Source organism: Plodia interpunctella, chromosome 12 (genome assembly GCF_027563975.2).
Source record: "Plodia interpunctella isolate USDA-ARS_2022_Savannah chromosome 12, ilPloInte3.2, whole genome shotgun sequence".
Lineage (NCBI taxonomy): Eukaryota > Metazoa > Arthropoda > Insecta > Lepidoptera > Pyralidae > Plodia > Plodia interpunctella.
The window spans coordinates 4,855,407-4,879,526 of NC_071305.1; the positions used below are offsets into that span (position 1 = coordinate 4,855,407).

The 24,120-nt window shown below is 33.6% G+C and overlaps 1 protein-coding gene across 3 annotated transcripts in view; it reads right to left on the reverse strand.

Moving 5' to 3' along the window:
- The window catches only part of rsh (radish), a 200,271-nt gene that overhangs the window by 46,223 nt on the left and 129,928 nt on the right, over window positions 1–24,120 (reverse strand). For 2 of the 3 annotated variants that reach the window (XM_053753024.2, XM_053753023.2), the window contains exons 7-10: window positions 18,253–18,365; window positions 16,105–16,316; window positions 14,394–15,782; window positions 9,222–9,310 (exon numbers count right to left, since the gene is read on the reverse strand). In XM_053753024.2, coding sequence (XP_053608999.1) covers window positions 9,222–9,310; window positions 14,394–15,782; window positions 16,105–16,316; window positions 18,253–18,290 — 1,728 coding nt within the window. In that variant the 5' untranslated portion in view covers window positions 18,291–18,365. The remainder of the gene's footprint in view (window positions 1–9,221; window positions 9,311–14,393; window positions 15,783–16,104; window positions 16,317–18,252; window positions 18,366–24,120) is intronic. The other variant, XM_053753025.2, reaches the window with a different exon arrangement.

A 24,120-nucleotide genomic window follows, 5' to 3' on the forward strand; every position in this document is an offset into this window, starting at 1 on the left:
GGTGTGAAGTGAAGTCGAATGCAGCAATATATCATTGCAAATCCAATATCCGCTCAAACAGTAGATATTCCTGGAGGAAAGACAGACTAGTCATGTGCAACCGTGATCCGTATTTAAGAAAACAAAAGGAAATAAGTATTCGAATATAAGGTTTGAATTATGAAAAAAGTAAACACGATAACGTGACTTTTTGAAATGAACGTAGTAATGATCTTGTTATTAATGATCGGATGCATAATAGCCATTCAATGAGAGGAATAGCAAAACCAAACTTTGAATATATAAAATCAGTTGTTAACATGCACGGTATCATCTGCGAAACTGATGAGAAATAAGCTAATAACATTCACATTGTGTGAAACTTCATTTTACATCAAAGAGCAAAATCAAGTTCTATTCAGTCTAAGACATGAGGCGTAGATTTGCATAAAAAGCCAACTCAATTTGTTGGAACACGTACCGAAAATAAAAAACCGCAAAAGAGGGTCTCAAAAGACTGCATTTCGTCCCGAGAGTGTAAACAAAAGAGTATTTGTATTGCATTTTCTGCTTTGCCTATATTAACTGGCTTTATGAAAAATTTCCTTTACCAAGTCGTAGGTGTAAAACAACTTGATTCATTTCATTACGAACGTATTCAAAGTTTTTTAATAATCGCTGGCCGACATTTACTTTTACAGAGTTGGTATTGTTTAGCAAGAATAATTATGGTAAAATATTGTAAAGTTCGTAATTTACTTCGAATTGTCAAGAAATTGGTTGGTTGTCAGGTCGAGGGCCTATTCAAGTCGTGAATGTTGTAATAAAATTTACCATTGAACTGATTTAATTACGTTTCATCCCGATGGGACTATCACAAAATGCTTTTAGAATCTTATAAACAATTAAAAACCTCTTCTTACGGTTTTTTTAAACGCCTAAGTACTAAAATCGTTTATCTGTTTTGTTTATTTTATTCAACAGCTTAGGAATTATACCTTAATTGATCTGGGCTTTCGACATCGACGAAATCTTGCAGCGAAAGAAATGCGTTAAAATAAGAGATAGATATTATCCTAAATGAATTCTTAATTGACAGCAGAGGTCTTGGAGTTTTCGTTGAAAAATTATTAGATATGTTGAAGTAGCGCCCATCAACTCATCTTAGGTTCGCTTTGTCAAAAATTAGAAGGGGCCAGATTCAAATTAGATCGATTTAGATAAGCTGTGTCAAAGGGCATTATCGTGATGACATAATCTGGGGCTTGAATTACTATTTTATCTTTATAAATGAAGAAATAAATAATTTTATTTCAGTTTCTAACATAGGGTTTTAAACAAATACAGATATGTTATATATTTTTTATAATAATTATCAATCATTACTACATTTATGACGACCTCGGTGGTGCAGTGGTAAAGTTCTTGCCACTGAACCGAGAGGTCCCGGGTTCGATCCCCGGTCGGGTCATGATGGAAAATGATCTTTTTCTGATTGGCCCGGGTCTTGGATGTTTATCTATATATGTATATGTTATAAAAATATAGTATCGTTGAGTTAGTATCCCATAACACAAGTCTCGAACTTACTTTGGGGCTAGCTCAATCTGTGTGATTTGTCCTAATATATTTATTTATATATTTATTTATTTATTTTGCCTAAAGCTTTTTGTTTCTGTCTGAATCAGTCTAGCCTGCACTCAAATGAATGCATTGCTGACCGATCTCTTTTTATTAACTCGTCTGCTCTCTTTTTATGAACTCGACGTTCGAGTTGTATTATTTTCTTTTTCTCTGTGACCAGTCATGAGAAAGGGAGATAACATTTTTCTCTTTGAAGCAAAATATGTTTTAATTTTTTTGTAGATCATAAACAAAAAATCTTGTATATTTTTTGCACGGTATTTTAGCGATGAATGTACTACGATTTTACAACATTAGACCTATATAGTAAATTAAAAAATCCTTATGAGTGAAAATTGTTAATTAGAAAACTGTTTAAAGTATTTATTTACTTTAAGAAATATAAAACACTATAGTTGGAAACTGCAAAAAATAATCTATTACCAAATATATATTAAGGTCGATAATGCATTGAATCACATGCTTGGCCTAAAATAGTGGCAGTCAACCCATCTTTCCAATGGTCGGTCATTGGATGGGTGATCAAATATGTATTATCTCTAGCCCTGACTGTATTTGCCACACTATATCGGAGTGATCAATATCAGCTATTTTATAATAGGTAGGTAGATATTTGAATAGCTGATGATGATCACTCCAAATATTTTATCCAAAGTGTAATTAATCGTTTCTGTTTACTTTTGTGTACAAATAATGATGTATTGAAATGAAATGCAACTTACGGTGATTATTTTAAAACTCACGTTATGCTATACCACTGGCATTTGAATCTAACATCACTAAAAGTAACGTCAGATGCCGTGATACAACTAAAAGTTCTGATATAATTTGTAAGTAGAATTTTGCAACTCATGCAATGTACATATCATATCGATAACGTATATGAAATGTCTATGGGTTAAAAGCCTTTTATATCAGTCTATTGCATTTTCCATTCAAGCCTAGTTTTATGGGGTTGAACAGGTAGGGTTGGCACTTAGCCTAAGTCACGCAAAGGGGAGGGGTCGCACAAAACAACTCTAAGCGGAACTCGTGTTAAACAAGTTGGTAACTTTGATAAATTAGGGCTGTCAATTATACTAACTTTGTATTCCGATTGTTTTCAGAATAGAGTCATTACGGAGTTTCAATTTTTGAAATACAAATCAATCTGAAGTTAATCGATATGTCAATTTACAGAAAATCTCCGATTTCTGTGAAATAAATTAATAATTGTATGAAAGTTACCGAAATTTAAATTAAAAAGCACGCATTTTTATTATTGGCAGCATTTCGAATATGGCCATAAAAATGCAGTAATAAGGTTAGTTTAGAAGCGAAGCGAGCATATTGAAAATATAATAAAAAATATTTTATAGCATCGTATCGTCAGTTTGTTTGATTAACAGGCAGAATTTGGTATCACAAATTTAATTTGACATAACTGTTCCACTTCCTTTTAATTTCCTTTTTATGCCCTCATGAAAATGTAAAAAAAGTCTCATAACAAATATTTTCACAAAACTCGATAGATAGAAAAAAAGATAGCACTCGATTGAAATCATCTGTCCTGTCTCGAATTCTCGTAGGATGTCAGGGAATCGATTTTATGACTTTCTATTCTTTCTGATTTTTCATTGTAGTGGATCTGAGTGGGTCTCGATGGAACGCTCCATTAATCGGCATTTGACTTTAAATTGGAATTTGGAACTTTTGTCATTTGAATACCGTCTAATATTTACAAAACGCATATTCTATTTATTCGTCTGGATTACTATGAATAACCTAGATAGATAGAAATGTCATACTAACTAAAATTACTTCATAACTTGAAGTTTGATCAAGAGGCAGATCCAGGACGCTATAGTATTAGAAATATATTGTATTTAAAATGATAAGAGAAATTTGTGAAATGGGATAATTAAAAAAAAAGAAAAACAAAACTAAGACTTTTTAATCCAACAGATAGGTCGGATATCCAACTGATAAGTAGGTAGAAGTCAAAAAGTATTATGTAATGTCGAGAGAACTAACTCATGTGAAGCAATCATAATTGAAATCAAAGTTTCGTACCAGATACATGTATAAATGATAGTACTTGGATATCAACTGAAAAGTTGAAAACCAGAAATGACGTAATAGTTAAAACGATTGAATGTAAGACAACCCTGATCGATTTTATCCCGTGTTTTCCGAATCGTGTATTTGTTTCAGTGGTGTGATTGGTTCGTTCGTCGTAATAACTCGGCTACGGCTTCCGCAGTAATTTGTTTTTGATTGGTCTGGCACAATGCGACCTTACATTTGCGGGCTTGATCTGTATTACTCGGCGTCCTATCTAAGCGGTGGAACGGGACACGACGCGACGCAACATGATGAGTAAGTAAATAGGTTATTGCACCAAAATCAAGTTACAAGATACAATTTTTTAATTTTGAACACGAGAGATACATAATTGTAAACTAACCGGCCTACTTATGAGAAAAATTACGGCGACAAGAAAGGTCCACACTAAAGCCAAACTCAGAGCCATCCCGAAGCGATTGCGTAAATATTGCGTATTTTGTTATTTTATTCGGCGACCTAGTCCGCGATAGTGTATAGCCGGTATTACGTTTGTTATTGTCGCATCGTGCCGCGTAGCGCTGCATTAATGCATTCAGCAGCTCAGCTAGGACGCCGGCTGAGCTTCGTTACTTGTATTAAACTTATTAAGGTTATCTTTAGCGAAATTTGCTTATTAATTCCTGTTCAATATTAATTTACTTCAAAGTCAGCAATATACTATCCGTAACTAAGGTATGTTTGCGTTCATAACTTGATGGAAGAGGAATGATTGAATTTAAACATTTTTTCAAGGTTCTTGTGCACTCCAAGTTTATGTATTTGATTTTGTGCAAGTAAAGAATCGATTGTTAATTATTATTAAATATTAACAATAAAATTCAGAGACGAAATATTTGTATTTTTATATATTATTCGTTACATAATAAGCACAATATCTTCTAGGCTGGATGAATTAAACCTAAGCATAATGCAGTAAACGGCCTCCTCGGCTCTGTCTACCCTGGAAGGGATTAAGACGTGATTAATCCAAACGCAACCAAGAAAATGCGGAGATGAGATAGAGAGAGAGAGAGATCTGTGTTATCAGCTATTATTTACTTTTTATTTATAAATATTTATATCACTGCATACAATTTACTAATAAATAAACTAATTAATCATCTTTAGAATATTCTGAAGAAGATTTATTTATTTATCATAATTTTCCACGTGTTTTACATTACAGGCTTAACCTTGACGACTACAATTAACACAGGTCACGTATGTCGTATATATAAAAGACCAGATTAAGTATTTGTTCATTCAATTTCGATATTTTCGTTTATTTTAATTGTTTCCGCAGAAAGAGCGAACGCGTTGCGATTCCATTCAGACCCTCTTCAATGTGTCTGTACAAAAGGAGTTGTTTATTTGACTGACATTTCGATAATGCAAGGTTATTTTGGGCCTTTTCAATTCATTAGCAATTCGTATTGATCAGCTTACCAGCAAGTAAAAATAATAACATAATATTCACAAAATACTGTAAATTCGAAAGTAAATTTATTTGTTACCCTTTTTCGAGTTATCTACTTACTCAACCAATCTTCTTCACATATATACAATTAAGTATGGAGAAGGACATAGGGTTTCATCCCGGAAAAGTAACTGTTCCCATAGGAAATTAATTAATTATAAAAAGCTAGTTTAAATTAATCCCTTAATCATTATTGTCTGCCATACTTGGTCCTAGAATCTGAGGTGGACTCAAAATGACTTGTTACTCTGTGAACAGTCTCCAGTCTTGCTTACATTCACTCCCAACACCATTATCATCTCCTCTAAATAAAGGTCTATAGGCCTCGACTCCTACAAATTAAAAAATGTCCTTAGTTTCCTATTCGTAACTTATTTATTTCCAGGCGATAACTGTACCCGTGCACCAAATTCCAGCAAAATTCGTGCAGTAGATTTAGTTTTCGTTTTCGAGTTAGATTTCACATATATAAATGTGATATTATTAGAGTAGTGTAGTAGAGAAGGATAGTAGTAACTCAAAACCATAATTTAAAAAAATATATTATTCAGATAATGATAAAAGTTTTATCTAAATACTCACTAATATTTATTCAGCTGTTAGATATTACTCTACAGGCCCATGTGATAGTACTGTCATTATAAAAAAAATCATACGTTGTTTCAGTCACCTTCTAGTAATTCATAATCATATGTTGTTTAAGTAGTCACTTCTAGTAATTCATAATCCGCTGAAACATTACTTCGAGCCATGGAAACAGGTTATTAGTGCGATGGTCGGGTACGGCTCATCCTAATATTGATTATGGTTTAATAAAGGTGGGCCATTTCCGCAATTACCATGTTTAACACTGTCAAAACTAGCGGAGCCCGTGTTCACACAATTATTAAGCGGTCGTTTAGGCCAGTCGCTATACACTTTTACATTGCTGTGATACAAAGATCAGATTAATACTAAGCAATGTACGCCAATTGGCCCTTTTTGAAATAAATTTTTTGCTATGGAGGATTTCATTAATAAGATTTCCAAATAATTTTTTAAAATATATTTTTAATAGATTGCATAAATATATTTTCAATACAGTTAGGGTTTCATCGATGAATAATTAATAATTAATTGTTAATAAACCTTGCACTTTCTATGTTTTATTTTCGCTCTCATAAAGCATGGAAGATTCCATTCTAGATTGGGAACTTTCCCTTATAAGTATCCAAGGTTTCGTCGTAGTCTTATTATATTATTTCTAATTACGGAACCCTAAAATAGAATAAATATCGCAGTAATTCCCAGTATTTGATCGTAATTCTAAGCGGGTACCAACTCCAAAAGTACGGCACCTAATTGGGACAGTTACTAAGCGATTTAAATAAATTGACAACATTTATTATTCTATCAGAAGAAGGATTAAGTGGAATGGCAGCCCGGGCCATTAAGATTGGAAAGTTTCACGTAAATACTATCGAAAGTTCTTCAAAACCAGTGGAACTTTACCACGGAACGGTGGTTGTTCTTGGGGTTGCAATCATAATAATTCAGAATATTCTCCATTGCCTCATTCTCAATTAAATTGTATTGTAAATAAATTCGGGTAATTGTAAATACTTTTTACCTTTGCTATATGAGTAAGTTAAATGAATCTGTATGTTAAATTTCAAATTATAAATTTAAAAACGTTTTTGTCTTTTTTTCATCAGAATGGAGCAATTATAGAGGTACATTGAAATGATGTTTGTGTGAAAATAAATTGGAAAACCGTGGATTAGTTTTTTTATACACAATTTTTTACTCTTGTCTACGACTTTATTTTTCATTGACGGTTAGAATATTTAAGCTATTTGCAAAACAAGATCATAAATTGTAGGTAATAAACATCATTTCTCGGTAAATATATTTTTCTACATTTTAACAGCAATAAAGCAAATTGAATAGCAACTTTATGTGTCGTTAAATGACTATTGAGCAATGAAATTCAGAGATTGGTACTTGGAGCAGTTGGAGCACATCATATTGTGCAGTGCAAAGTTTTTATGTTGAATTTGGCCATCGTACTAACATTATAAATGCGAAAGTTTGTGAGGACGTGTGTGTGGAACTTTGTTATACTTTCACGCAACTTCTACTTAACGGATTCTTATGAAGTTCGGTACTTACACGGGTAGAATGTATTCTAAATGACACATAACGTACTTTTTATCCCGAAATTTCCACGGGAGCGAAGCCCCAGGACGCAGATAGTATGTACATAATTCAATAACTTTATAAATAAGTTAAGGAGAAAACGTATATTTTAGTTTGTTTATCTGTACGTTTGTCCGTGGGTCAAGTAAAAAGTATTGAATGTAATATAAACTTTTTTCACAAGAAACAAGTCGCGGGCAACAGATCGTAAATGTTTTAATGCCGATAAATTACGTACGAAATAAATGTCTCAGATGTCCTTTCGTCTGATCATAGCAAATGGTAACCCTTAAATTCTGGCTTGATCTCATCATGAAGAATATGTCAATGGTCTGACAATGATGAAAGAACCGGATCGTGCGAAATGGAGAAAAGATACTAGGAAAGTAGACCCTAGGCTCCTACGCAACGAACTGGGAAAACGCTCTGACGAAAAAGAGAGAGGTACAGATAAACAAACTAAATCATACGTTTTCTCCTTTAATTTTTTTATAAAATTACTGAATGTAAAGATTACTTCGAATTGTGTACATACTAGCTGCGTCCCGGGGCTTCGCTGCCGTGGGAATTTCGGGATAAAAAGTACCCTATGTGTCATTCCAGATTACATTCTACAATAGGTAACACTTCAGACGAATATCTATTGAATACATTTTATATTTCTTTAGGAAATACACAGCTAGTAAAGTTTTGAAGATTTGTTGACGTAATGTCAATATTATGATCATATACAGACATTTATTTCTCGTCTATATAGTATGCATTTTTTTTTCACTTGACATCTCATGTAAGCATACATTTTGTAAGGGACTGTCTGTCCATTTGGACAGGTGAACGAGGGTTGACAATATATACCATTCTAAGATTTCATAGAGGTAAAAAAACGTTGGTAGTCGGGACATGAGACGATCAATCTAAATAAAGTTTGATGGTATTTGCAGTGTTACATGATTAAATCGTTTGGAATAACAAATAGACACGAGTTTTAATCATCGAAATAGTGAATTGTTTAATCAATCAGAATATCCTAATTAATGTTAAAAGAAAGTCCTCTGCCGCGGCTTTCTGTACGCTGAACTCATAAACTACTACGCGGATTTTCATGCGGTTTTCAACAATAGATAGTGTGATTCCTGAGGAAGGTTTAGGTTTATAATTTACTATGTTTTTTCAACTCATGTTTTCATTTGAAGCCGGGTCGGGCTTTACAACAAAGAACAGTTTTTGTATTTATTACATTATAACAAATACATGGACACATTTTTCTTTACAAAATTCAGGGCATTAAATACATTTCTGTAAGGAACTATGTACTCCTAGGATAAACATAGTTGGTTAGAGTAACTTGAAGATTTAAATCATACTGATGCTTGTTGTTGATTGTTGTAAATCATACTAAGATGTAATCATATCGGATGAATCTACTAATAGTGGGCACTATTAGTAGATTCACCCTAATTTAAATAATTCTATGAAAATTTTAAATTCACTTGAATATTTATCTACCTATCGGTTCGCCAAACTTTCCCTATTAGCATACAAAAATACCCGATTTTCCTAATATAACATTCAACCAAACAAGAATTTTCCGTCGTTTTGATTGCTGACGTATCATCTGACGTCATAAAACTATTGACTATTGTCCAACTGGTCAAACTTTTTTATAACGTCAGAAACAAAATTTTAAATGGAGCTTGTATTGTATTGTGACGTGATTTTGGACGACTTTTGGAGTCAAAACGAATTTCAAATATACTTTAATGAGACCGAAACTAGTGAATCTTCGACTTCAAAATATCTTAGCACCAAATAACTCCGGGAATACGACAGAGACAACAATGAGAGAGAGAGATATTACCTGATTGGGCCCGGTGAGGTTCAGCCCGCAGGAGTTGCAGCGAAGGCATTCCTCGTGGTAATGGTTGTTGTCGTACAGCGGGGATGGTTCTGTAATTTAATATTATGTTAATATTTTTTTTTGGTGACTTCTGGTAAACGATAGAACTGGTTGTGAAAAAAAAGAGGCTTTAAAACCACAATGGAATTTGTTATTTATTTATTTTTCTACATTGACCAAATTGCTTTGGTCTAAGTAGAAGGAAATTTATTTAGTGGTAATCGATACAGCAGCCTGCAGTAAGGGGTCATGTAGAGATTCTATAAAGAGAAAGCAAATTCTTCAGGTAAAAGGGGTAAAAGGCCCAATAAAAACCTTCTATTGTGTGTTTTTAATTTGCGTTTTGAACTTCGAATACAATTTATATCTTACACGGGACTTGGCAAGCTGTTTATTGAGCTATGGGTATGTAAAACAAGATTTTCTTATGGCAACCAAAGCTTGTCATAATAAATCATTACAAAACATGGAACACAAGGATGTTTCCTATTTAGTCATTGTTTATTAGAATCTTTGCTTGGCATATTAAAATTAGCTTTACTTCCAACATCATGAGATTTTATTTTTAATATTCAACATATATACTTCCACACATTGGTGCAACTCTTGAGTGCTTGCCATATGTTAAAATATATGTAAAACACAAAATCATTATTTATCGTCAAACTTTAATACTTCTATTTATAAAAGTTGATAGGGTGTTAACCATAACATGTAATAACTGAAGTATTTAACGCTAATGTATCTCAAATAGACCGACAAATAACCGAATGGAAATGTTTATTTTAATCCGACCCCGAGCTTTCTGGCCGAAAGCTTTCCATCAATAACGGAGGAAAGTTTAACTGATTGCTAGAAATAAATTTTACTAAACAAATCCCGGTAAATCAATGCAGCTTTCGGCCGAAGCTTAATCTATAAAGGCCTGAAAGTGGCCATTTTACTTTGAAAGCTCTCGTGTGAAATAGCTAACCTTCGGAGGGATTTTCTTCTTTTATAAGGAATGTGTATAGTCTTTTATAAAAATATGTGAAGAATGTTGGTTTAGACTCTTATTTATTATATTTTGAATGTAAATATACGGCTTATTTTGTATATATGTTGACGAATACGGTCTGGAATATTTTTACTTACAAATTTTCTAAAAACTATGTTTTATGAGATTCATAACATAAATTAACACTTGAACAAGTTTATTTATTTTTCGGAACTTGTAGATATAAATATAACTTCAAATTATAAAATATAGTGTGAAATCAAAAGCCGTGTATATCGCTGTGTAATGTAGCTATTATAGAACACGGCCAGATTAATAAAGTATAATACTTCCGCTTGAATAATAGATTGTTGATGAACAGAATACTAAAACATATCCCATTATTAGGAGGGGGTCAATGAGATAAAAAATCCTTTTAAAATATAACTTTTACCCCCTTTGTATACCTGTTGAAATTTCCTGTTCTTTTCCATGGCGTGAATGACAAGTAGAACAACCCAAAAATCCGCTTTACATAATTTCTTATTATGTATTTTGATACCTACTTAAATATTCTTAACACACTTCATATTTTGAATTAAGATTATCGTTATTTTTAAAAGCAATCTACTTAGATAAAGAAAAAAATTAAACCTGTGTAGGTGGCCAGATTGCTACAGAGTTTTCAAATTATATTTTACTTAAATCTTAAAATATTATGTTATTTAACTAGTTGTAGCTTGTAACGGTACTAGTATGTAAATTGATTTTCCCTACAAAACATGTCGGTTTTCGATATAATCTAAGTATCCCTTGAATAAAGTCCTCACTCCACAAGTTTATTCTACCGAAGGTTTTATTATATGACATTAAAATTAGTTTAGATCTAGCATAAAATCTCCAGTTATCACAGTTACGTATTTATAAATATATACTTTTAGAGATTTCAAAAAGTCAAATTCGACCAAATGTTCGGTGTTCCAGGCACGATGGTCATAAAGTACCAAATTGTTTATTATTTTTTCTAAATTTGATAAAAGCTTCTCAGTACGAAAAAAGTTTAGAACTTTCTCGAGGCAGGTATATTTAATCATTATTAATGGTAAATTTTCCGGTAAATATTTTATATTTATTTAAGCATATTAAGCTTGTATTTGTTATAATTCTCGTTACAAATATTCGGTATTTCGAATCAACAGCGAAAGTTGAATTCAATAATTTTGATATGTACGGTACGTTATAATACATTTTGCGAAGAATTTCCGTGAAATAACCCACCAAAATTAATAGCAAAGGAATGGAAATGTAATCGTTGGTTCATACAATTTTTTTAATTAGGGTCAGCCAGTACATTCATAATTCTGTTCAATGTTACTAAATACAAAATCGTAAATATAATAATAATCGTAAATATATATACTAATGCGAATCGTTGACAGGTTTTCGATATTATTATATATTCGTTATGGAGTATAATAAAATACTGTAAAATAGATATTTACAGGGTAAAGTAGAAAACTTGGCATAATTAATACCATAGTACAAGGAGCCGTAAAGTAGGCAGTAAATTCGTATTTTCATCATTTTTATGGCGGCGGCGAGTACAGTTCGCGCGATAATATTAATGTTATGTGCCTTGGAAACAATATTGGTACAATCTTCTCCGCTTTTATTACTTTCGTCAGCCTCATAGAATAATTGATTATTATTATTAAACACGGAATTATTTATTTTACTTAAGGGAATGACTTTGTTTTTATATTAAATGATGTATGATTTGTCGACGATAACATTTGGAAATTATAACTTGATGATTTTTTTTTTATTCTATATTTTATTTATCATGAAACTTGATGATTTTATTACATCAAGTTGTACATATTCTAGTATTTTATCCATAAGTGGTCGTGGCTAATGAAAATTTTCCGTAGAGTATTTTTGGTTTTCGTACAACGTCGTCGCAAAACAATGATCATGATAAGAACTTCAAATGTTTATTATTAACCTTTAAAAAAATTTTTTTATTTGAAAAGTTCTAGTCTAAAAATTATTACGTTAAAGTCTTAGAAATTTTATACAAAGTTTTTAGATAAGCTAAGAAAACAAGGCACCAAGAAATTAGCAGTCGTCACTGAACAAAATAAGAAACAGAACATTATTTTTTAATTCAATAACTCGTTGCATATATTCATCAAAATTTAACAAAAAGGTATAAACAGAAATCACAAAACTTTTACTGAAGTGTTTGTACAAATCTCTTTACCTATATTTCTTACATAAAATAAACACATAAGTAGTTGCAACATTTTTGTTTTGACAATTTTATTATTGTTTTACTATAATACCGATACAAAGTTAGAGTTAAAATCACGTTTTTAATCGACATGATCAGATGAACTTGTATTGTTCTTTTTTGTATTTAAAAATGCTTCATGTATTTTATTTGATTTCTTTAAATACACATTTAATATTTTGTTTTAGGTTTTCTAATGTTATTACTTAATTCTAATCTAGGTTAGCTGGCTCACTTACCATAACTATTTGGCTTATCTTCACAGCAGCAACACTACATTTTCTTAATAAATATATATTTTAATTTTAATTCTAATTATAATTTTAAGCAGTATTCTAAATTATAATATATAATGTAAATATTACGAAAATAAAAATTGGTGTTTGACTTTACTGTTTAGGCCACTGTAGAGAGTTTTTTTACGGAATAAAAATTCCTTTCTATTGTTCTCAAAGTCACAAATCACTCACAATAAAGTACCTCAAAATTTTGTTCGTGTCACAATACAAAATATGTGTCCAAAAAAATATATTTATCCGAATACACGACGATTATTAACAAAATACACTATAAAATACCGCGAACTGAAATCTGTTTTTAATAAAAAATTGTGATAAAGATTCGTTGTTTCTACGTAGGAATTTGACTATTAAAGTGTTGAGGTTATTCGATGTGTATGGCACGTCAGTTTGGTTCTGGTAAACATGGCAGTCGCAACAGATGACAGGGCGCGGGCCTGCGCCGGTGCGTCATCTTGTGAACGGTCGCAGCGAGCGCTGCCGAAACTGGCTGACGACAACCGAATACCGCGGCGCCACTGTCTATCACACCCTCCGAAAAGGAACTCTCCCTCCGTCGATAAAGCAGTTCCTCCGAGAGAGGGAGACGGCGAAACTGCGCGCAAATCGATTGGCTGGCGAGAATAGGCGGGGGCCGAGCACGTGGCTCATTCTGTCACTACTGCCGTATTAAGTTCACTATTTTATGCTTTTCACGTTCGGGGAAAGCTCGCGCTGTTATATGAAAGTTCACAGCACTTGACAACTTTACGCTATCGATATCATGGTTGGAGAATACGACGTGATAAGTATGTTTGAGATATGCTCGTTTATGCAATATTTATAAGGTTATCTAGGTAATAAAATATTTTTAAGTCTTTGCTTCTGTAGAAGGTCGCGATAAATTTTCGCGTAAAGTGATGTTAAGGTCTATGTCTGTTTTATATCAATACATTTGACAAGTGCTACCAAAACTATATTTTTTGTTCGACTTTGTAACACTTCGTAGCTAGTTCTACGAAGTGCTACGAGAAGCTACAAAGTATAAATGGTAATATTGCTCATAGACGAGTAAACTGTATTATGTTGAACTATTTAGATATTATTGTAATTACAGCTTAAGTTAGTTATTATTCTTTACTGTAAGGTCATTGTATCGAAAGAGCGGGACTCGCCAGATACAGGTTTTTCAAACTTAATTGGTGAGTTCCTAAAACCTACCTTTGTTATCCTATTGATAAAGAATAAATAATTTTGAATTTTTGAATTGTTATTTTTTATGAGTAAAATAAAACATTCATTAAGCCGAGATAATATACATTATTATATTTTAGAGGTATTATTATGAGTAGGTATGTTTTTACAATTGATTAATTTCATATCTGTGTAGTTAATGGTATTTAGAATACTATTTTGTGTTATTAAACATGACGTCGGGAAACAGCCAGTCAACATTTTCTGAACGTCGAAATTTGTACTTTAATAAAAGTTTGTTCACCACATGTGACTTTTAAATTAATTGTAAGTTTAATATTTACATAAAAAAATTAATGTGATATGAAAATATTATAAAGATAAAAACATACCTGTCTGAGTGCTGGAATCGAAGAAAGTGCTGGTTGTTTCGACAGTCATGGTGCCGATTGTTCCATCCAGGATCTGTGTGGAGGAGTCTCTGCGACCGCGCGCGCGCATGCACGCGTCATCACTCTGTGAACTCTGGCGCCTGAAGTTGCGGCAGCGAATCATCTCCTCAGTCGTCGATTGCCTCCTGAATCCCCGTGCTATAAGAATTTCTTCAGTTGTTGATTGTCTTCTAATTATCGTTCGCTCTGGAGGACGAGCACAAGGGCTAGGATCACGACTCGAACAAGAACTCGATTCTGGACTCCTCGCTCGACCAACTCTGGCACATGATGCCTGCCTTCTCAATCGTCCTCGACGTCTCGCAGCTGAAGGACTCAGTTCACCACCTCCTGCTCGGTCGGGGCTCAGTTGTGATCGATCACGTCTTGGACGGGCTGCCGAATCCGGACTCAAAGAATCTCTTCTTGCGCGCCCTTCATCATCGGGTCCCAAGGATGGCCCAGAGTCCCTACGTCTAGTCCCAGGAGGACCATTTGGATCATCAAATGCAGTAGCTTGTCTTTGTAATCTTCCCAATCTCCTTTCTGGGCTAACAGCAGCCCGAGAGTCTCTTCTAGCCCGACCGCATTGTGTTGTAGAGTCACGTCGCCCTCCTAAGTTGGGAGGAGTTCGACCACCCGGTATTGCTTGAGATGCTTGTACAGATTGACTCGATTGTGATGTTTGAGCAGTTTGCGTTGCATTACTGCTAGGAACAGTGGGAGACGTGGGAGATGGAGTGACGGCAGATGTAATAATCGTGGGCATCGTCATGGGTTGGCATTCTCCATCAGATCGACTCGGTTCATGAACTGAAACTATGGTTACAGACGGTGGCTGAGTTGATGGGCCAGGATCTGATGACGCATCAACAAATGATGGGGGAACATGTGATGGTGGAGAAGCTCTTCTTTTCCGGTGAGTTGCTACTATCCTTGGGGGTGGAGCTACTGCAGAATCACGTCGATGGCGGTGGCCATCTACTGAGTCTCTTCGTTCTTTATTGTCATCGCCGGACCCTCGCCTTTTAATGCGTCTTTCTCGAGTAGGCATGATAGTTGTGGAGTCTTTGCGATCCCAATAATTGGGAAAATCGCGAAAATCTGTTGCTACTTTGGAGTCTCGGCGTTTGGAAGCCATGGATTTGATGCCGGAGTCGGCGGAGGAGTCGCGTCTACGTCTGGGGGGTGGCTCGTGGCGGGCCCAGGGTAGGGATCGCGCTAAGTCGGCCAAGGTTTCTCTGCGAGACAGGGGTGCTCTCTGGCGGCGAGGTTGGCTGCTGCCGCCACCCCACTCGCGCAGGATGTCGGTGAGTTGAGCTAGGGAAGAGCGACGGCGGCGAGGACCTCCTACGAATATATTAAAATGTAAATTAATACTGCTAGCTAAAAATATGGAAAAGAATGGACAGTACCAGTATATTATATTCTTGATAAGTATTTAAGGTTTATAAAAAAACTGTTAGGATAGTATGTGATGAGTTGATGGGATAGTATGAGATGATGTTTATGTGCTTTGTAATCTTAAATATTTTTGATTACATAAATCAGTTTACATAACATACTTTTCCCAAGTTACTAAGATATATTATTAAAATAAAAATAAAATATTTCAGTTTTAGCAGTAAACACCCGAATGATAGATTACAGAGAAGTTTCCACAGTTACGTACCCCTGGGTTGGTCGGAGACGTCGGGCTCCGGCGGTGAGAGACACGAGACCTGCGCAGCCGAGTCTCTGCGACTGCCGAGCCTTTGTCTCAACGTGTTCTCCTCTAGCGTAGACCTGGTCAGCTCGTCCCAGCCGTTCCCTCCGGCCCACACCAACCCCACTTGGTGCGATAGTATCGGCAAGTTGCAAACGAAACATATTGCCGTCATAGTCCTGTTGAACAACACAAGAATTACTCCTTTTGTAATGGCAATCACATGTGTTTTAATGATCACGCATGTAGAACTTCAGGTAATTGACGAGCTGGTTTGAAACAGAGTTTATTGATTGATTCGCTCTAGTCAACTTATGTATCTATATCTTACTATAGATTGTTCCTTGCCAACCCTAGCTTTTTTCACATTATCAATTTCATCACACGCTAAATGGATTCGCGAACTTTTGTTCTCTTTTTTTAATAGCTACCCTAAATTTGAGATCAAACTTATTTTCACACAATATCTAGGTTTAAATGAAACTAACGCTTTATTATTGCGAAAATACGTGTGGCGATACATGGCGGCTCGCACAGTACAATACGAATAACCATAGAACCGTATATCGCGGCTTGGAGTGACATTGCTCGCATCGGCGGCCTGATAACCTGATCCGACGCGATATTAGGTAATAACTAATAAACGCTCCCATGCTTGTCGACACTTATTACATTATCAATGAACCATTTATCTGGATATTACATTCTGTATTACAGCGAAACGTGACTAAGTTGAGTACAATTTCGTAGTTGAAATTGTCAGTTTTTATAGTTAGCAGCGTGTTTCAACTCTGAATACGTTTACTTTTACTAAGGTAAATGTTGGCAGTTTTATGTTCATTCGATCTCTTAAATATCTGGACCTACTGTTAGTATTTGAATCAATAATTGGGTGAAGGATATTATAGCCACTTATAAAAAGAACAACCTAAATTTCCTATTGAAGTAAAACAAACACTGATAAATTAGTCTTCAATTCTCATGTTATGACGATGTTTGATTAATATTGATGCGTTATTGTGTGTCAAACATGGTATATTATCTTATCAAACGGTAGTCCGGATGATCGCACGCACCCTTCAACTGGAGGACTGGGCGCGGATCCGCGATTCTCCTCTGAGTAGAAACTATTCATGCTCGTTCAAATCATATGTTCAATGTTAATCTAAACTCCAGATAAGCAAAATCGGTTATAATATGGATCCCTAATTTATTAATACGACGTTCTCAATATAGAAATTTAATTCTGATATTTATTATGAAATTCCTTAGTTTGTAACAACCATTTATATTCATTTCTTTAATCTTTGAAGTATGGATATTTTGCTATCTATGTAGATGATTATAATATTATTTCTACAGTGCAATTTTACGCTTATAGAATTAAAATATTATTTTGGTGCTAGTAATGTACTAACTATATAAATCTCTATACAAGTTGATATGTTTTTGTTGTCTTAGTTAAGTTCATTTAGTGTAGTGCAGTATCTAATATAAATTCTACGATTCAAGCGTGCTGGCGATATCTGCGTAAATTAGACAAATTAGTTAAATAGTTTTAGTTTGTTTAATTTTAGTTATTTAAAAACGGCTAAGTATATGGATTAAAACCTACAATATACTTTTAGATTTTAATTTTAAACTAAACTAAATTTAATGACGTAATTACACTAAGTGACTCCCACAAAGTAAAGTGTGGGTGGATTAATTCCATGAATCATATATGTTTCTAAAATATGCTTTAATTATGAAACAGAAGAAAATAGAAAATACAGGTGAAAGCATGTGAAAATCCAATCATATTAGTAAAAAAAACTTTTATTTAATTTCAAAAATGGAATGAATAATTAATTTCGAAGAAGGTATACGAGTACCACACTTCTGAGTTCGCGACTGTTCTATTTTTAAAGAATGTCGCGATAAACCATAAAATTAATAATATATTTTTTTAAATATCAATCAAATCAACATAACAATTCACAGGTACAGATGCTTTGTTTATTCCTATATGATTATCTATGGATTCACACAAGGCTTGCTAATGCTACTATATAATCTACAGGTTGACTATGTTAGGGTGTGATAGGTAAGCGTAGCATGCTTGGTAGTAGGGACCTGTAATGACGCAGTCGGGGTGAGGGGGACTGTGGCATGTCTGAAGCCTGGGCATTTGGGCAGGGCTAACTGAGGGGAAATCCCATACACAATATCACATCAAATAGTTTCATCTGAAACAATACAGCAGCATTAGTAACGCGCTAGAAACAAACTTACTACTATGTCAATGTAATTTAAAGGCTATATTACGTATAAATCATTAATATATATTTTATGCAAACAATGATTTTGAAACTAATTGAATTGGCTTCGGAATGTCTTTCAGTTCAAATAAATCGAAAATTTGTATAATTTTGTAACGCTTGTACATAATGAGTTTCCAATCAATTGATTATATTTTCTATTCAAAAGCCTGTTTCTAGCGTAAGAGAAGATACCATCACACTTAGTCACAAAATATAATTTTGATAATGTAAAGTTTTATAGCCAATCATCAAATGAAGGTAACTTCTGAAATTAATGTCATTTCATATTATTTTCAATAAAACACTGTTTAGTTTTATACAGCTGCGTATTTGTTTATTTATTTATTCAAATATCATTTAATAAACTTACCGAGTGGTTTTCTTATTTTAAATTATCATGAAATAACATTCGATTATGTGAAGTGTAGAAAGTAGGCAGAAGGATTTCATTCATGATTGTGTAAAAATTAAAGTAGATAGTTGATATCACTGGCTATAAATAAAACATATATTTAGTTCAATTTAATTACATACATTATATCATAAATATATAAAAAAGAAATATATTGTAACATTACACGGTAGGAATTTACAAAAAAGATGTATTAAATAAAATATAATAATAAATAAACAACAGTCAAAAAGAGGAATCTAGCAGAAAGATAGCAAAAACAAATTGCCATACAGTAGGTAACTCGTATAAGTTCCACGCTTTTCCGTCTTAGTACTTTGATTTTCCGCTAGAGGGAGAAACCGGGCAACATGGCGGTAGAGATTGCTCGGTATTCGAATTATGAAAATGTTGTTTCGGCGAGATATAGATGGCGCTTAGTATTCGCGATTTAATTAAAAAAAAAAACAACGACAACAATGTAAATAAAAATAATTTAGAAAGTCCAAGATATTTATTATAGCCCTTCAAATTAATATTAATTGTTCTTAATTGTAATCACTTCATAAATTCTATACTTAGTTGCAAACAAGTCAAGTTAGATAAATAATGAATAGCAAAATAGCCGCTTCTAGAACTAAAATCTAGTAAAATTGCAGAAGAAAAATTACGTGCCAACTTGCTAATGTAAATGCAGTCTTTAAAAAAAGTTAATTGATGAAAATTAACTTTAAAAATCACGTTTATTTATTTGAATATCATTTCATGTTTTACTCTTTAACTAAAGCAACAAGTACCTATGTTTATTCGACCGACTGCGCTCGAGATTTGATTCCAGTAACCAGTTTTCCTTGCGGAAATGATTTTCGCATATAAACAAACTACCTCTCCACTATTATGAGATTTCCAGGCACTTTTAATAAATAGTAGGACATTTGTGAAGTCAAGGTTTAACAGGAAATTTTGCTTTATCATGATGGCTTTTGAAATAACAGACGTGTGTTTAATATGACACAGTAAAAGGTTACATTTTGTATGTTTTGTTTCACGCATTTTCATGCATTGTTCGCGGAGTATTCCATTATCTTTGTTACCATTTGGCTTATGCTTTTGTTTCAATTGAAGCTTCAGTTTTCAATACAGTATTTTCTTATATTATTTGCTCCTTCGACTGTCATTTACTGTGTAAAAAAATATCCCACTTTGGATCTTCTGTTAATTAAATTATATGGTTTTAAGGATTATCATTCTGAATTTCGACAGTTAATTAATAAGATATTTACTAGGGTCACGAAAATTATGATATAGAAAATGTGTTAAATGTAATTGCTTAATTTGCGAATTGTTTTAAACACATTTCCAAACCATTTTCATCGTTGTGCCATCTCATATCATCATCTTTCAAAAAATATTTTATCTATTTATATTTTGTACTAGAAATAAAAGTTAAAATGAATTTGTTTGATTCAAAATTATTACATCTTCAAAGTTATATAGTTTGTTATTAATATGAAAAAATATGGTATGGAAAAAACATGATACGTGATACACCGAACCATAATGGTGATATTTTGAAATCCTAGAGGATTGTAGCTATGAGAATAATGATAATTTTTATTCAATAAAATATTGGCGTTAAAATAATAAATTACACCTTCAAATGGAGAAGGTGAAATTTATTCAAGAAATTAATTTTTAAATTATTTAATGGAATCTTTCGAATAGTCACATTTATTAATTTATTAGGTGTGGTTCCGACAATTACAATCAGCTCGCAATTCCTAGATAAAGGGAAACCACACAAATGAATTGAATTGAATGCTCAATCTCTTTATATTAGGTACAATTTACAGGAAAAATATAAATCCTGGTGAAGGAGACTTCACTGTTTCGGGAACGCAGACTAATTAGTAAATTTACAACAGCCAACGGGACTTTCAGGTATTTTTTCAATTACATTTCCCGTAATCGGATTTTGGATGGCTACTATTGATAAGTATAGACTCTATTTATAACCCCCGATAACAGTGGAGGAGTTATAAGTTTAACGTGCCTGTGTATATATGTGTATATATGTCTATCCGTGGCATTGTAGCAGCCAAACGGCTGAACCGATTTTGACCAAATTTTTTTTTTATTTGAAAGAAAATTTAATTGAAATTGTTCTTAGATATGTTTGGAAAATGTGTGTTGATTTGGAAACCGTCAGCTCTTTTCTATCAGATGAGAAGATGCCAGCAACCTCGGAGTCGGGGGTTTGTTTAATTCTTATCTATTCAATTAAGTTTTCAATGAAATCATGTCATGCAAGGTGACTACATTTTATTACTTTTGAAAAAGTTCGGTGAAACGGGCTCGCTGTCCGATATGGAGTGTATTTTGACTGATGGGCATGAGTAAAGTTTAAATTAATTTTGTGGTTGGCCTCGTTCAATTAGATTTCAGTAAATAACGATTTCTTTAATGGCGCATTTTCGTAGCGAGGATTATTGTACACTTTTATTTTGTTAAATTAACTGACTTTTAAAAATTTCCAGATGGATTTTTTATTTTTATTAATTTCGTTCTAAACCTGGAGTTTGTCTATTGAGCTTCTGTACCGTGAGGTTACCTTCTTGTAAATTCTGTACTGTAAGTTGTATAGTAAATAATCTTCATACCTCACTTAATATAATAAATAGCGTAATATAAAAAACATTGTTTACTCATCGAATTTGAAATTAAATACGTTGCGTCAATTTTGTCTTTCCCCCAACATAAGCGAGGGGGAGCTAGGCTTTTCACAAAACTACATTGTTTTTGCCATAGTTATGTATACCTAGCTATAGTATTAGTTATGTACAGTCAATAACACATCAACCTACGCAAATTCATTGCAAACTCGCCGCTATTACCGCGCCATAGAGGTTCATGCATGGTATCTTGATGTGCTGTTGACTGTACTAAGTGCCGAAATATGAAGAGAAAATAAACGGTTATTTTATTATTATTATTTCATAAGCAAATACTTATAAAACAACTGATATTTCCCGCCATATGAATAAGTCAATTTTGTTTTCGGCAACGTATCGGGTACTCGAGCAACGAGTGCAACTTTATCCGCTTGTTAGCATCCATGCCAATTTTCAATGTATTAATTTCCAGCATTTTTTCACTAATTTTTATATATTTTTTTCTAAAGCTAGTTGATAATATGTCTAGGTAGGTAGTGTATTTAATGATAACGTTGGCATATAGTTTTGAAGGACCCTTGGTTTATTGAAAATTGAATTTCCAAGCTTTAGCTTCAAGTTTTAACGAGCTGGCCAACTGAAACTTTTCTATTGATACACCTATGTTTGTCATTGATACACCTATATTGAGAACCTTAGTTAAAATATTTAGAACTTACATTTTAGTTATACATCTATTTTGTAAAATAGTTTAAAACTTGTACAGTTTACTTATGACTAGCTTTTGCCCGCGGTGTCGCCCGCGTGAATCTCCCATAGGAGCAGTTGTTTTTCCGGAATGAAAGCTAATCTATGTCTTTATCCGTAGTTCAAAATACATCTATGCAAAATGGCAATTGGTTGAGTGATTCCCATGGTAGCGAAGCCACGACTAACAGATTAATGAAAAAAAAAACAAAATAAAATTCTCCCCAAAACGATCGACATAATACAATTATTTGAAAACTATTAAGGGAAAGGATCAAGTAAGTATTAACGACGACCTTTTGCTGACTTAGAATATAATTTCGAAAATTCGCGTCTAAACGGCGCTGTTACACTTTGAAGCACCATTCAGACGCACACCTGAATACGTAAGCCGTCCTTATTGAGCTACAAACGCTACAAGGCAGCGCGACGCAGTGCGATGCGACATTATCAAACGTAAACTATTGTCCGTTACGCTCCGTCGTCCTCGTGGACGTCCATTGACGGATTAACGAAGAGCCACGTAGACTTTATATGGAGTTTCGACGTACATATTCCAGTGTCAAGGCCAATGGAAAACAACGGAGCGACAATGTGCTGCGTCGTCGCAACGGAGGACGATTGAGTGATTGAGTAATGGGGCGTGGCTCTAATCTGTATTTAAAGTATATAATGTAGCCTATGTTACTTCAGAAGCCTATCTAACTTCAAAATTTCATTAAATACGGTCTAGTACAAGGCAACAAGACGCGGTAACGCAGCCCATAATTAAATATATTTTTCACATTTTTGCATTGCGCTGCCTTGACGCACTCGTAAGTTAGTTAGGACGCTGTGTAAAAACGGAGGACCTTTTGAATGGGCACAGAAACTCAGAGAATTGATAGGAAATGAAATTAACTAAGTATATAGAAGGCTAAGCAGATTGATATAATACAAGTGATCTATTGTGAGATTTGACGACCTCGGTGGCGCAGTGGTAAAGTTCTTGCCACTGAACCGAGAGGTCCCGGGTTCGATCCCCGGTCGGGTCATGATGGAAAATGATCTTTTTCTGATTGGCCCGGGTCTTGGATGTCTATTTATATATGTATCTATTTATAAAATATAGTATCGTTGAGTTAGTATCCCATAACACAAGTCTCGAACTTACTTTGGGGCTAGCTCAATCTGTGTGATTTGTCCTAATATATTTATTTAATATATTTATTTATTTATTGTGTGTCTTGGACGAAACCAAAATTTTCAATACAATAATGAAGGGACGGAAAACGAATTTTCCTTTTTTCTATTTCTCAAAATAAGCAATTGAAGTTTGTGGTATTGAATTTTGGCAAGTGACTCATTCTGAATTTGAATTTATTTAATTTTGGAATACGACCAGTGTTCTTTTTATGGTTTGATACATTGTAAGTGTCATTATAAAACTCAATTCTAATTTCAAATAATAGCCCCGACGACAGCTGAAGGAGTCATAAGTGACGTGTCTGTGTATCTCTATGTCAGTCCGTGATATCATAGATACAAACGGCTGAACCGATTTTGATTCAGTTTTTTTTTTTTAATTTAATCGAGAAAGAATTTAATCGAGAATGTTCTGGATCGAGTAATAACAAAATCGGAGTTTCTTAAATTTTTAATTAAGTATTATTGTGTCAAGATATATTTATCTACAAAGCAATAAAGTAATACAAAAAAGTTATGGGCTAATATATTTATTAGCCCATAACTTTTTTGTTAATGACTCAAATATATTCCGCGAGAATTGTTTTGCAGCGGCGTTTAAAAGGGAAATTTCGCTAACAGAGGTCCATTTGGGGTAACCCAAGATAATGTTGGAAACACTAATGAATAACCAGAGGAATTAGGT